This window comes from Mastacembelus armatus, chromosome 8, assembly GCF_900324485.2.
Source record: "Mastacembelus armatus chromosome 8, fMasArm1.2, whole genome shotgun sequence".
Taxonomy (NCBI): Eukaryota; Metazoa; Chordata; class Actinopteri; order Synbranchiformes; family Mastacembelidae; genus Mastacembelus; species Mastacembelus armatus.
In genome coordinates this window covers 10,337,745-10,353,458 of record NC_046640.1, presented here as the reverse complement: position 1 = coordinate 10,353,458, position 15,714 = coordinate 10,337,745, and the positions used below count along the sequence as shown (strand labels likewise).

Here is a 15,714-nt window from a genome sequence, read left to right as displayed (position 1 = left end):
GCTCATTTATCCTCCCAGCCTGGTCCAGCCTGGCCCAGCATCGCCTCCACCACGTCCCAAATGTTGGGCTTCTGCCTGGCCTACAGGCTGAGATGCATGCTTGGACCCATGCTTCAGCCAAGGAGAACAATGACGTCATCTTCGAATCTCGAAGTTATAATTTTCATCTTTTAATTACACAGAAGCAGAGGAGCTAAATTTATACATCTGGGCCTGGAGAAGGGGGGGAGCAGCCAAAAAAGGGGACTCCAAGTATGGCTGTCCTTCACCCAGACGAAACGGGTGGAGAGAGTTTAGAGGCCTGCTGGAGCCCTGTGGTTTTCTGCTCCTGAGGCTCGCTTCTGAAAACAACCGGGAACGAAAAAGAAGAAAAGAGAGAGAGGCAGAGGAAAATAGGAACGGGGGCGGGGGGGGGGGGGGGGGGGGGGTGGCTGGCTCTTATTGCAGTGGAGCTCAGACGTGACACTCTGATTGCTCCCAGCGGTTGTGGTCAGCACAGTGAAGAGGAGGGGGGAGCGACAGAGTTAGCTCTTTGCCAGATGTCGTCATTGCACCGATGGTATATAGAATATACACATACCAAAAGACAGATGTGTCTGCTCCAGAGAAAGTGCAGGAGTTTACCTGACAAAACACAGTCACTGCCTCCTCATGGTGACGCTCAGAAACAGCAAGAGGTGGCAGCTGGAAAGCCGTTGCCGGTCTCCCTATTTTCTAGTGTGAGGGCACACTACCTGACAACACACATTCACATGATGTGTAATGGGTGACTGGGGTTGATGATTGGTATCAAGATGAAGCTTTGGAAACCAGGAAATAGGCTGCATTTGCAGTAGTAGCCAAAGTGGCTGGAAATTATGCATAATTTGCATAGTTTTTTAAACGTCAAGGCCCAGTAGTATTAAGGTGCTGGTATACTCTTATCAGAAGTGCTTGTCGGGTGGTCGGATACCTCTGGAAACCCTTTCTCAGATCTATCAGAGTAAAAATTGCGGAGGCTGTGTCTGACAATTTTTAGAACTTTCTAAAACCAAAGGTCCGACATTTACACACACTTCATGCTGTGATTGGCCAATAGTGAGGAAGTGAGGAAGCACGCTGTGTTTGAACGTCTGTCTTTAGCTCTTTTTTCATTCACTTCTCAGAACTTCTGTTACCTTTCGTGCAACACAATGATCATGTCTCCACCTTCTCTGCCTGTTTTCACTTCACCTTAAGCATTTTTGCCTCAAAACACACTATGTGAATAAATTCTTTTCTAGCATAAACCGGGCTGTAAGACTGTCTATAGCAAGATCTTGTGTCGTTTTTGGAAAGATGTGTTTTTGTTTTTTGTGATGGTTCCAATGCTTTGAGTCCCATAGTCAAATATGTTTTTAATTTCACTAACATTTGGGTGGTGGCAGAGGTTCCAGAGGCAGATTTCCTAAAAGTCCATCCATCCATTTTCTGCCTCTTATCTGGGATCTGGTTGCAATGGCAGCGGGTTCAGCAAAGCAGTCCAGACGTCCCCATTAACTCTTGCCAGCTATTCCTGCGGGATCCTGAGTCATTCCTAGGCCAGATGAGATGCATAATTCCCCAGCGTCTTCAGGGGTCTCATAGCAATTGGATGTACACAGAAACCTCCAATGAAAGTTGTCCAGGAGGCATCTTAATCAGACGTCCAAACCACTTCAGCTGGCTCCTTTAGATGAGAAGAAGCAGCATTTCTGCTCTGAGCTCCCTTTGAATGTCAAAGCTCCACACTCTATCTCTAAGGCCGAGCCCATCCAGCCTGTGGAGGAAACTTAACTTGGCGGCTTGTATTGGCGCTCTCATTCTTTCAGTCACGCACAAATAAAACACATTTAATAGTTTTTCACCATACCAAGAGTCAACTGAATATGACCAACAAACATGGTATCAGTTGTGTGTTAAAGTGTTTGCATTTAGCCTTCATCAGGGTCGCAAAGAGTCCCTGTTGTAGATGATGCATTGTAGGGCAGATGTATAGGAGCTAATTAGACTGTATCTGTGAGTAAATATGTGCATGTGATCTTAGCTGATATGTGCAAAGCCTCACCTCCTCCCTCTTCACCATCTGCTCTCTCCGACCTCTTGCCTCCTGTTTCTGCTGTAGATTGTTCTCTGCCCTCGTTTTTTATTCTCAGTAAGTATTCCCCCCCAGCGTTCACTTTCCAACATCTGCTAACCCCTCTCCTCTTAGAGACTTGGCTGGCTGGCAGTCTGACTCATGTATCCCACCTTCCCTTGTGGTGGATGTAACTTGATGGACACGTCCACAGTCCTAAGTCAGCCAGTAACATTTTTGTGCTCTAAATCCCAAAAGGCCTGTTGTGTCTACTTGGTTATTTTTATAGTTATTTGAGCCAACATGCAGCGTATGTGGATCATCTTTCTGAGTGATGAAACGATGAACTGATTGGTAGATGGACAGAAAATCATTCAGCAATATTTTTAGAATCAGTTGATTATTGTCATTGTTTTGTTATTTATCAAGAAGTAACAAACATTCTCTGGTAGCAGTGTTTTGAGGATTTGCTGTTTTTTTGATCAAGAGAATAATAAGCAGATTATTTGATATGTAAACTGTCAGCTCCAGAGTTATTCGTCCGACCGAAGTATAAAAGTGTGTGTGTGTGTTGCTAAATGAAGTGTGATCAGTGTGTATTATCAGTGTTTTATGAGTCAGAGATAAGTTGGACCACCCAGCTCCCATCAGCTGTGGGTTAATCAGATATCTGACCCTTGCACATTTCTCCTCTGAATCCACCAGCTCAGGTCTCTGGACTTCCTGAGGCTGTTTCCACCTTGGAGTACCCACAACAGGTGTAACCCTTCTTGATCTCCAGCCTCTGTCTCCCTGCCTCACTCTGACTCTCTGACGTTATCTTTAGTAAATGTCATAAGCGCACAGATAACTGCTCGTAGGTCAAAATCCATTGCACCCACATCCTGATGCCAGACATAACAGTACAAACTGTGGCTGCATTTTAGGTCTCCACCCTTTGCTCTGTCCTGTCTCCCAGTGCCCTCTGGGCGTTTTCCCACCCATCTGCTGTTAGACTCTGTGTTGTAGCTGCCCTCTAGTGGCCACATGGCGGTAACTGGAAAACACAGTCAAACAGGCCTACTGTTTTAGTGACATAGGGATTTACTGGAGATTAAAGCTAAAATTAACCTGCTTAAAACAGCTGCGCCCTTTTTCGCCCAAGCGCCTGCTTTTACAGAGTTCACTTGGACAGATTACTGATCTCTGTCTAGACAGAGAGATCGACTCCATTACTGCACATTAGTGATTTTCTTCTAGGACTGAGTATCAAACCATAATACTTTCTAGAAGAAAACTGAATATTTTTTAATATTTTTTGATCAGATATGACCAGGAAACTTTTCTAGCCTTAGAATGGATTTTATTTATCTGCAACATTAATGTATTTAACAGTTTTGCATATTTTGTTTGTTGTATCTTTAACAAAGGTCTTATATTTCACAAGTGTAGGTAACAAAATTAAGTTTTGTACTGTTAGTAAAAGCTAAATAATACCATCAGTACTCCCAACCCTTTTGGCCTTTATTCCCTTAAATTTAAACAATTTTTACATCAAGGACTATGAGCTACCTTTCCCTTCACAGTTTCATCTCAGTATTTAACAAGCATAATGGCGTTTTTGAGAAAATCTGAAAAAGTAAACCTAATTTTTGTCTGTCCCTCAGATTTATCTTGGGGACCGTGTCAGAGTTGGGTAAGCACAGCTGTACATCATGTATATTCTGTGGTTCAGCTTGCATAATAAGTTGTTTATAGCACTAATGTGATGACACACACAGTGTATGTGGGTGCTGCTTGAACGCACAAAACCCCCGATGCAACGTGCTGAATCAGGGTTCGTGTCATTGCAGTGTTTCTCTCACCACGAGGGGACAGGAGTTACTTTCCTCACCATTTCCTGGCCTCAGATCCTGGTACAAGTGTGGTTCATCTCTTTCTTGGCTATGTTGTGTCTGTTTTAAGGAATTTTATTGAGAGCGTCAAACTCGGCCTGTCCTTCACTGACCCTTTCCGTGCTTTCTCTCAATTGTCACAGTCTGTGTTTAGAGAAGACACCCCATCGTTGTGTCTGTAGCCTGGCTTATTTGTGACAGGCCAACAAAAAGCCCACTCAGCAGTCTGCAGCTCTTCACTCTCTTCTTTCCTGTGTATTTCCTGTAAAGCCTCAGCTTATTTCGCCTACTGACAGCTCTGTGTTTTAATGTGAAGGCGCAACTGAGAGGAGAAAAACGTTTTGTCTTGTAAGGCAGCCACAGTGGAAAAAATGAGGGAGGCCTCTGTGTGTTGAGCTCTTGGTTTTGTTATGAGTGTGAAGGGGGATTAAAATATATCGCCAAACTAATCTGTCTGTTCCAGCAGCAACTGTGGCGTGCTCCGATCTGCAGTATCTATCACCCTCCTCGCCCCTTTCACTTTCCACTGATGTGTTTGTTATCATGGAGCAGAGGGGGCCAGGGCAGGAGGCAACGAGGCATCGCTCCTCTGAGATTAGCAGCGCGTGTCGGCCTTTGATTTCCTGACTTCAAGAGCTTTGTGCTGCCAGGTTATGCTAAAAAATGCTAATATGAAGTCTGCACTGTTTCTGTGTGTTTACTCAGCAAAGTCAGATAAAGGCGGCGTGCCTCGTTGATGAACTTCTGGCCGACATGCAGACATGATGGATGTGTGGCTGCCTGCCTGCTTGGGCATGCCTGAGCCAAACAGTAGACTGTGCAGGTCACTGGTGGGAGGGGTGCTATTGTCACAACTTTTCATGTGTGACTGTGTGTCCTCCATGTAAACTGTAACTTGGCACGTTTTAGTCCATTTCTCTTTTTCTCATTCTCTTTTTTTTTTTAATCTCTTCACACTCATCCTTCTGTTGTGGTTTATAAAAAGGACAAAGAGGGCAGCCGGACAGAGACCTTTTGTCTCCACATTAGGAACTGTTCTCTAATTACCAAAGCTAACTGTTATTGTAAAAAATGTGAAACGAAGAGGGAACTAGGAATCAAGTCCTCACTCAGTGCTGCCACTGGTGAAATAAAGCCCTTGTGTATTTTCAGATATGAAACCCTTGTCTGTCTTTTCATTAGAGATGCACTATAATTCAGCTCCTCTATGAACTGGCGTCCATCTGTGATTTCCTCACAGCTACACAGGTGTGGTCTTTTTTTTTTCTTCTTCTTCTCACATCTCACCCTCCTGGAGAAGAACTGGACCTCCTCCTGGGCCCACTGGTGATCCACTTGTCTCTCTCCAGGGAAGCTCCGCCTGGTGGTGTGTCAAACCCAGAAGCTCTGCTCTGAACCGCAGAGAGAACAGAAACCCCCACAGCCACAGCATTCTGACTTTATGAGCAGCACAAATTACATAGGCTGGTTTATTTATACTCAGCTGTGACTCAGTGGAGCATGTGGCGTGTGTTTGTGTGTATCTGCATGCACGGAAGCAGCAGCCTTTGTGTTTACACATAATTGGGCTGTGCGTGTGTCTATTAGTGAAAGCGTGTCCTTAAGCCAGGGATGAAGTGGTGTGTACATCCATCTGAATATACAGTCGTCTGTTATTTTTTGCAGAATAAAGGCTTTGGAATGAGACTGCAGTGATGTACTTTTTCTCAGTGTTATATGAAGTTTAATGTCTTCCACAAAAAAAAAAAAAGAAAGAAAGAAAGATCAAAATAATCCAGGTCATAATATTATGAGGTAATTATTATTAACAGTCTTTATAACAGAGGATATTTACATTGTGATGGCTGATGTTCTTGAGCCCTCAGATTACCTGTGTTTTAATTTATCATCTCATCAGTCTTTACAAACTATTTGAGCCTGCAGTGTGTGTTATTGTAGTGAAACACAGCATATCCAGAGGGTACAGTCTCTGTGACGGTGCTCTCCAGTCGAGTCGATACTTGCCCCGCTGTGTGGCAGGTGGAACCTGTCCGACCTCATTGGTAACGGATGTGCGGTGCGTTAACTGATGAGCATTGAAGAGGAAAGTCAGTTGTCTGCAACAACACGGTCACCTGTCTGCCGTCTGCCGTTTCACATGTATCCTGGACGTCTGGCGGTTTTCTGAGAATTTTTGCTGTGTGGGTGACCGGACCCGGGTAGAGGGGGCGACAGGTCACTTTTTTTTTTTCTAACTGATTTTAGTGGTGTGGTGTTAAGTGTTAGTGTGCCGTCTGGGTGGATCCTGTGAGTAGGAGTGTGTGTGTGTGTGACAGAGAGAGTGGGAGTTTAGGTTTGATATAGAGGTCATGTTGACATCCAGTAGCAGCCGTTTTATTTTGAGAGCTCTTGTTGCTCTCCTTCTTTCTCCTCCAGAATTTTCCATTTTCTCCTGTCATTATCATCTTCCCTACTCTATATTTTCCCCTCTTAAGCAAAAAAGAATGGGAGTGAAACACTGAACCGAGCAGCGAGGCAAATGTTTTCTTTTCTCTTTGTGCTGGAAATTGGCCTCTTTCTCTTTTTTTGTCTGGTTCTTCTGGCTAACGGGGAGGTGGCAGAGGTAGAGCCGGCTTTTGTCGAGTTTAGCGGCAGGATCACGGCATTGTCACTGTGCTTGTGTTGCACACACACACATGTGCGGCACATATGTGTGCACCAGGCTTCTTCTTCACGCAGCACGACAGAGATTTACAGTGGATTTTGCCTACCAGCAGCAGCCTGCAGGAGACCCACCTGATCTGGACTGTTAACTTTTGGTGCCGGAGTTCCCATTCAGCCCTAACGTCTGGCCTCAGTGTTTTTGAATTAGACTGTACAGTACAGTTATTTGTTTGCTGATGACTGTCAAGCTGTTTCATGCGGAACGAGTGAGTGATTGTTTGGATAAAGATTGAGTATCAAAAACTAGGAAAAAAATCTGAAGCTTGCTAAGATCCACAGAGTTAGTGGGATATGAGATGAATGTGAGATGAACAGATTTGTTTGGCACTAGAGATATAGAGGGAAGAGAAAGACAGAGGGGAGAGAGAGGGCAGTGGGAGGGAGGAGAGACTGAGGATCCAGCCCTCTGGGACAGCAGTGTGTGTTTTGGGGGTGGACAGAGTGGCTTTGTATGCAGAACATCACTGAGCACCAACGAGAGGGACGCTGTCAGTTGTTCTCTGTGTGTGTCTGTAGTGAAACCAGACCTACCTCTGATCCCTGCACCACACACTGCTGCCCAGGAGCCTGTCCTCTGCTTCCTCTGGACTGGAGCCCCCTGACAGTGTGTGAATGTGTGTTATAGTCTCTGAAACCTGCTTCCCGGAGGTCAGTACTGATAGACTGTGATGTCGAATTTGTGGGATTAAAGTTTTCGGAGGCTCCACAGTGACACCAATGGATTGGAGCCAGGAGACGAGAAGATCAGAGTAAATGCCTGAATCCCAGAGGAGGGGTTTGCAGCTCCACTAAAACCACCCATCCTCTCTTTGCTCAGTTGTAGCTACTATATTTTTGCGTCCAACACCGTGTGTAATTACCTGAGTGCCTGAGCAGCCCATGTGGGCGGTGAGGGATGCGGACCTGAGCAAACTCTGCGCCCCAATGCCTGCTGCTATGCTCCCGTGCCCTGCGCCGGCCAGGTCTGACTGGAGCTTCCAGAACCCGGTGGGGGTGGACTGCAGCTCCCCTGAGCCTCGCTGCATCTGGCTGGCGGTGCTCCGTGGCGCCACACACCCTGCACCGGCACCTTCCCTGCCACCTGACGTGCCCACTGGGTACAGCAAGAGCTCACATCAGCCCAGGGTAAGGAAAGGTCACCCATCTTCATCCGGTGTTTGGACATGGTTTCTTCATTTACTAGTTACATGATTAGTTGATTCATTGATCCCAAATGAAATGTTTGGACTGTGTTTATAGGCAGTGGTTATATTCTCACAATAGAGAAATTTGGCCAAATAAATGTCAGATTTTTATGTAATATTTTAGTTAAAATAACCAATTGATGTTTCACATTTTAGCTGATTTAGTTTCTGTTGATCAGCCAATGTGATTAATCATGTAGCACTTTCGGTACGAAACAGGAGGAGTGGAATGCAAAAGCAGCAAAATCCTCCCCAGTTTTACACACTAAGATGATGATGCAGATGTATGACTGTGTGTGCTGCCTGTGCTGATTGCTGCAGTTCTCCAGAAATAAGATTAACACAGGCATCAGCAGAATACTCTCCACAAACCGCTGTGTGGGATATGCCAGTCATGTATGTCAACAAAGTATTTGTTGAATTTTAACCATTGTTTGTAGTGTGTTAACTACTCAACTGCTGACAGACTCTTTAACATTTCAGTGTTTCCAGGCTGATAGTTGTGTTGCCTTCAGGCTGTTTGCTGCATGCTGGGTTTTTTTGGTTTTTGGGCATTGCTTTATTGGCACTAGTCAGATTTTAACTACATGTTCTCAAAATGACCAATATTGTCCCTTTTAGTTATTTTCATCAGCATTCTTGTGACTGTGATATTGTTTGTGTTGGGAGTGAGTACATTTATTTAGTATGATGGTTATTTGGTGTTTGTCAGATTTTCTCGAACCTCTGGTTGCTTGGATTTCTCTGTGCTTGGAGCAGTTTCTCCAGTCATGACACTCTCAGTCCAATTAGCGTCTCTGGATTTCATTCAGTGACGTAGCGCTAAGCAAAGGTGTGTAAACAAGTCGGTGATCATCACAAAGCTAACAGCCCCCAGAGTCATTTGTAAATTTTAAAAACAACAAATTACATCAAAACAAAATGGGGAAAATGCTTACAGCAAAAATCTACATTTTCCTGTGCTACTTTGTTCTCAGTTTACTTTGGCTGACGCATGTTTTCATCTGTGTGATTCTGTACATGTGGCATATTGGCCCTTTTCTTCCTTGAAGGGGTTTTCAGTTAGTGGCTAAAGACAGATGAAGGAGGAGGCTGTAAAATGCCACTTTTAGCTAAGTGTTGTGGGAACTGTGCAATTGTGCACCCCCCCCCCCCCACAATGCCCTCTGCATTTAGGGCATCAGTTCCCCACATGATCTCATTTTAGCATGTGCATTTATGTGGAATATTACTTCCATTTTCCCCCTTTTTATCTGGTGGTTACCATCCCCCTCTGACACAGTTAAGAAATGCCACAATCAGGAATGTGAGAGTGGGGGAGGAAACAGAGAGGATGTATAGACACAGCTGGGACAAACAAACACTGTACAGTTTTTTTTTTTTTTTTGTTTGTTTGGTTTTTTTTTTTAGGACGGAGCCTCTTTGCTTTGGAAGTGAACCTTTTCAGCCACTGAGTTGTCACCATCTATTCCTGCTGATGCCAATCTGCACCATGTCACCATACTTATCCACAGCTCACGTGAACCATGCAGTTAGTCTGTGTCCACATCAGATCAGTCTGATTTTTGTTTATTGTGATACCGTTGAGATTTCCATGGCATGTGAAGGATCACAGTATCGCCTTCCATCTATGTCCCGTGAGCATTTTTTTCCCGTCCTTTTTGCATTCATTCACCTGCAGCTGCCCTCGCGTCTAGAAAAATACCCGAGCTGTTTGTAAAGGTGATTAAAATCAAACTGAATCTGATTATATGGAAAAACATGCCTGATCAAGAGCTGCTCAGATGCCAAAATGGATCAACTTAACTCATGTTAGTAGGTCACAAAAAAACAGTTTAGCCACAAGAACACTGTCAGCACAGCTTTTTCCAAAAATGACACTTTCCCCTCTATCATAGAGCAGAAACAGGAAGAAGAAAAAAAATCCTAGGCCAGATTTGAACCCTCGTCACACAGTGACTACATGCCACATGCCTCTGCCCACTGGGCTGCCAAGTCATTCTGTAAAGGTTATTCTAAAACTGAAGCTCCTCCTGGAAATGATTCGGGCCCCTGGCCTGAATCAAAATAACCAAAATTACCATCACATTTAGAAAACATTCACAGGCATCAGTGGCAGTGAGGCTGTTTTCACTGAGACAAAAGAACAGTACAATATGTTTTGCTGTTGCTGTTGAAGTAGAAAACCCTGTTTAACCGACATTGCATCATTGCCTGTTGCCCTGGCTGAAGTAACAATGGAGTTGAACTGGTTTTTGGGCACATATTGTATATTCATATTGACACAGAGGTGTGTGCAAACATAGACACAAATTTACCATATGCATGGTTCAGAAAATCTCTTGTTATGTAAATTACAGAGGAACGTACAGTAGCCTGTTTGAAGCTGTGCTACATGTGCTGCTCTTTAATTTGGATCTCGGTTGTCAAGAGCACTCCAGGATATGCAGACACACATCATGCATCTCCTTCCCCAGACGCAGGATGCATTTAGACCTGCAGAGGTGGTGGAGCACTCACTGTGTGTGGCCGGTGAGTCCAGGAATTATCAGGAGAAGATTGACTCTTCACTCTTGGAAGCGCAGCTCAGGGCTGCGGGTGCAGACAGCTACAGCTATCAGGATTAAAGGCTCATCAGCATTTGCAACAGCCGTAAAGCTCCACTTTTCAAACAGGTTGCAGCCCTCAGCTGTTTAAAAGAGCATTATTGTTCTGCCCTGCTGGGGTTTTAGCAGGAGCCAGGCTCCCCGACAGCCGCTGCATTCCTCCATTCTGCTTTACCTCTGGAAAGCAGGAGTGTGGAGGGGGTGTGCTAAACAACACGTACGCTGTTATTGTTGATTGCAACTGACGTGACGATGTTTTCATCTGGCTTCATCCTTACAAGCAAATCTTGTAATTTTACATTTAAGTGGGATATTTTTGACTATTTTAATACAGCCGATGGCACTTACAGTGTCACAACAGTTTAGTCAAGTAAAGCCTGTAGATGTTAAACATTTACATTTCTAACAATACAGAGGTATAACCCTAACAGCAGGGCATCCTCAGTCATGCATATTAATGATGTAGTCCTGAATTGAAGTCAGGAGGAGAAATATCCACAGGGAAGAGTTTGCTGCTGTGTTCCTGTGTTTGCACCACTTAGCCGACTGAAAGCAGAGCAGGAAGTGGGATTACAATCTACTTTGCATATTCAATTGTGTTTTTTAATGACATCGTCTTCACTGGTAATGGGATCCCTACAGGGAGTTTATTTGGTGTTGTAACTAACTTCAAAAGGCGAGAACAGGTCCAGATTTCAAAAAAGGGTGTTAAACAGTAGAAATTCCCAGTTGGAGATCAGGAAATATCAAGTGTCTTCTTTTCTCAGCTAAACAAGAGTGAGGTTTCCCTTGTCTATGTTTCAAGCCTCCATAGGAAGTCAAGTTTAGACTGAAAACCACAGAAGAAATTTTCCAAGTGCCTTGTTGGAGTGTCCCACTGCCTGGTAGAAGCCAGAGCATGTCAGCAAGTTTGGGTAATTATTTTGGTTTTTGGGTGAAATCTAAAGTGGTAGCAGACAAACTGGTCATATCAAGGTGACAGGTATAGAAGTGGTGTTAAGGAGAGAATTTCGGACACTAGACTCAGCACATCAGCGAGAGTAGAAATACACATCCCACACAGTCCAGAGCAGTCGAGTGGGAAACGATGCTGGCTCACAGACCCAGTCAGACCCTGTGTGTTTTGGGTAATCACAGGGTTTGGTATTCCGAGCACCGGGAGGGGCCATGTGGTCGAAACCGGCGTGCTGGAGCCTGTCCCTCACTGGGGCCCGATACTCCTCCTCATCCTTCTCCTCTCATTCACTCTCTGTACTCCCTCCCCTCTAACTCTGCCAGTTACAGTGTGTGTGTGTGTGTGTCTCAACTTGTCCAAGCCAAACCGCTCCCTCTGAGGAATTCACCCTGCCTCTTCCTCCATTCACCCTCTTGCTCTTTCATTTCCTCTTTTTTCTTAACCTTGGCCTTTTCTTTTTTCTTTATGATTTTAATTTGACAAACCCTCCTGCACCTTCCTCACACACTGCTGCTCTCATGCCATATAATTGTAGAAAATAATAGGGGTTACTTCACATTGTTTAGACTGCCAGTCTAATGTGAATCCCTTCTAAAGAAAGGATTTATATATCTCATTCTGCAAAATGTACACTTTGTATATATTCAGGACATGCTTTGTGGTGCCTTTTAAAATGAGAGAGACTGGACAAAAGGTTTTTTAACAAGTGTAACAGAACATTTTCTTCCCTTTAGCATGCATATGCAATCTCAGAAACGAAAGCAGTCCAAATTTGTATTTGATCTTTTTTCTTGGATGCAACACAAAACCATAGTATGGAGCCCAATTTCCGTTAGACATAGTTTAGAAGGAAGGAGAGGTGAATGAAGGAGAAAGGAAGGAAGGAGAACCAGGAGTGGAGGAGTGGAAGTACCTCCATGATGGAGATTAAGCGCACTGAGTCGTTATTTTTATAACAGCATCTGGTTATCCCGCCCTGCAACGCTACCACACTTCCTGCCTCCAGCCTGCCACTTCCTGTTGTTGTGTGGCCACATACAGGCCTGCCAGGTCAACTGTGTGTTAGTGTTATATATCAGTGTGTGTTTGTGTGTAGAATAGGGACAGCAGGTGGGGCTATGCAGTTTTGGGGGGTAAATGTTTTAGCCTGGGCATGTTCACCTTTTTCCTCCTAACATAAAAGACACAAACACGCACATTAAAAACACAACCACAGGGGGAATTTGTCATTTTCCTTATCTGACCTGTAGATCATAGTATTAATTCACAAAATTCCCTCCAATCTGCATGAATCAGCCAGAATTTTACATCTTAGTGTTGTAGTATATTTCAGAGTTGATTGAAATTCAGTGACTTAAATTACGTTGTACAGACAAATCCTGAACATAGTCAGAATTTAGGCTGTGCTACATATTGCACAGTCTGAGAATTTGTATGCCAAAGTTTAGTGTACTTTCCTGTTTTGTACTATGACAGATGTCTAGCCATTTTATTATTTGCTCTGTAAAATGGGGAAAAAGCTTATGACAGTTTCCCAAAGCTCATCTTGCTATATTTAAATTGATTCTTTATGTCATTTTCACTTCAAAACTCTTATGTAACTATTACCTTATTGGTTAACTGATTTAATATCCTGCCAGTTCTATTTATTCAGAAAGTATGTCAGTTGTATGTGAGTTAAACTGCTGTTGTAAATTTTGTAGTGAATGACACACAGCCCTAAAATGCAGCTACTTGAATAAGCTGCGGTAAATGGTGTATGCTGGATCATTGATTGATAGAGTTGGTTGGGATGACATATGGATAATTATAATGTTGCGCTGTCTCCAAAATTTATAATCTAATCCCTTAAGTCGGGAGGATTGAGTTCAGTGACTTTGGTGTTACTAAGAAGTTTGATAGTGAACATGCAGCACATGATAAACCACAGCAATTCCACCTCCACCTCTTCCTCCTCCCGCCTGTTTGGTCAGGTGATTGTGTTTGAGTGACAGATGTTGGTCGTTCAGGCGGCATGAGGGTGATAGTTCTCACGTGTGTCTGTTAGCTGAACTCGCTGGGCTTATTTACTCAGCAGCAGGAATGAGATATTTAGAGAGCGGGTGGAAATCTGCCTTTTTTTTTTTTTTTTTTTTTTTCTCCACTTGGAGTTCAGATCCCTCGTGGACCTTCTCTCCCTGTCATAAGACCGAGGTCAATGTGGTCAGAACTGGGTGAAACCCACATTCCCTCCATGGTCCTGTCTAGACTGGGCCCTTCCTGATAGTGGAACACCCCGGGTGCGTTTATGGACTATTGTTCTGGGTGGCACGATTGACTGACCTGAGTCTGAGCTATAATCAGGACTCCATGAGGAAGCTGCTAATGTTATTACCCAGCAGTCGAGGGTTGATGTCACTAGTCTGGAGCCTGAGTGTAGAGACATCTTGTGCACCTCCAGGGAATCATAAAGTGTGCTGCATTAGGAAAGATAAAAATATTTCTCCAGTGTTGATGCTAATTATGAAGACTCTCAGTAGGTTCTTGTTAGGAGTTATAAAAAGCTGATATAAGATTATTTGTTTATAGCCAACATGAAAACTCTGGACATATGATCTGCAAAAAGAAACATTTTTGTTGATGTATTATCCCATAGGAATGAAAGTCCTGCATCGTAATTAACTTATTCCCCATAGTTTGTCAATGTGTTATTTTTAAAATGTTGCTATATGTTATATTTTTAACCTCATATTATGCCGATATGTTCTGTGTATGTACTGTATGTTAGACCGTGTTACCATTGGGGATCATATAGAAAAACTGACCTAAATCTCACAGAATCTCTTTCTGTGTTTACAGGCTAAGGGGCGAAGGGATGGTCTCTCTTCAGTCGACGACAACCCTCGGCCGCCGATGGCGACCCGGCCGGGAAGGGAGGGGGTCGGCGTGGGCTGGAAGGGTCCCCGGACGCTGGTCCTCCATAAGAACTCCCAGGGTTTTGGTTTCACGCTACGTCACTTTATTGTTTACCCTCCAGAGTCCGCCCTGCATGCCAACCTAAAGGTGAGACCCTTAGATGTCTTTAGGTCTTTGACAAGTTTAAGAATGTTGTAAATCAAATTTCAACATGTTGAATTATGTTAAACACATTCAGTTTTATGGACAAGTCTGATGTTGTTGTGTTAAGTGTCATTACAGTCCTTTTTTTTCCAACATCCATCTTTATTTTTACAACACACATGGTCTCCATTTCATCCTAGCTGGCATTTACTGTAAAAGGGCTTTCATAAGACTTACATTTAACTCGCTGAGCTCAAGGCAGAGCCAGTTTGAGGTCTGAGATAAATCCAGTCATGTTGCAGTCGAGGGTCAGAAAGGTTGAGCTGAGCAGAATGAACAAACAGACCAAAGGAGAAAACAAGCCTAGTTGATGATAGACAACAGCTTATTTAATTAAAGGAATGGGCAGTGAAATTTGGAGCCAAAATAAAAGACACGGTGGCATGAACAACAGTATATCATATTTTTATGACACTTTCATACCCACACAGAAATGTTTTACTCCAAAGTATGTACTTCATAGGCCTCTTTTAGTAAGTTGTTGAATTCAAGATTTTGGAATGAGCAAGTTATTTTGCGCTTTGAGGTGTGGGGGCAAACGGCTCCAGATGTGAGGGATATGGGGGCTGGGGTGGGCAGAGCCAGCTGAAACAAGGCTTCTATTATTATTCTACCACCCCATCGTCCAGCAGCTGCAGATAGGAACACAGATTTGAATGAGATCTGTTGTCTTAGCCTGGTACCACTCACTGGCTGTCAGGCTGTACCAGCCAGCCCCGGACAAAAGGCCCACTGCTGGCATTTGGCCCCGGTTCTGTCCTCGTCTCCTCTGCTTTGAGGATCACATGGTGTTTTTGGACAATCGGAGCCACAGATCCACCCGTTCCTATCTGAAGAGCCTCCAAAGAAATTACCCAAATTTCCCTCGTGGTGCCAATTATCAGATGCCTACTGGGTGCATGACCCAGTTGGGAACTTATTACATGGTGTGTGCAGGTTATGAAAGTCTTCATCCTTCAAGTATATAATTTTCTTCAGAAATAGGTACCTCTTTCAAGATTATCCACTGGTGTAACTTGCCCCCTCTTTTAAAAAAAATCTGACTTGCTTATGTTTTATTTAATGCTTCTGCAACCTTGTGGCATTTATTCTCTATGGCATCTCTTTGATGTAGGAAGGCTTAGATTGTACCTCGTCCTGTAAGTGTAATGGAGAAAGAAGGAAGCTGCAGCACAAGCTTACAGGACCTGTTGTCCTCAATACTGACTGTTTACGCTGT

At 43.9% G+C, this 15,714-nt stretch overlaps 1 protein-coding gene across 10 annotated transcripts in view; it reads left to right on the top strand.

The window, feature by feature from the left end:
* The window catches only part of arhgap23a (Rho GTPase activating protein 23a), a 56,407-nt gene that overhangs the window by 19,481 nt on the left and 21,212 nt on the right, over positions 1 to 15,714 (top strand). For 3 of the 10 annotated variants that reach the window (XM_026324368.2, XM_026324366.1, XM_026324369.2), the window contains exons 1-2: positions 6,981 to 7,776; positions 14,235 to 14,438. In XM_026324368.2, coding sequence (XP_026180153.1) covers positions 7,531 to 7,776; positions 14,235 to 14,438 — 450 coding nt within the window. In that variant the 5' untranslated portion in view covers positions 6,981 to 7,530. Of the gene's footprint in view, positions 1 to 3,720; positions 3,750 to 3,948; positions 3,970 to 6,978; positions 7,777 to 10,270; positions 10,368 to 14,234; positions 14,439 to 15,714 lie in introns of those variants that run through there. The other 7 variants (XM_026324374.1, XM_026324370.1, XM_026324375.1 and 4 more) reach the window with 6 other exon arrangements.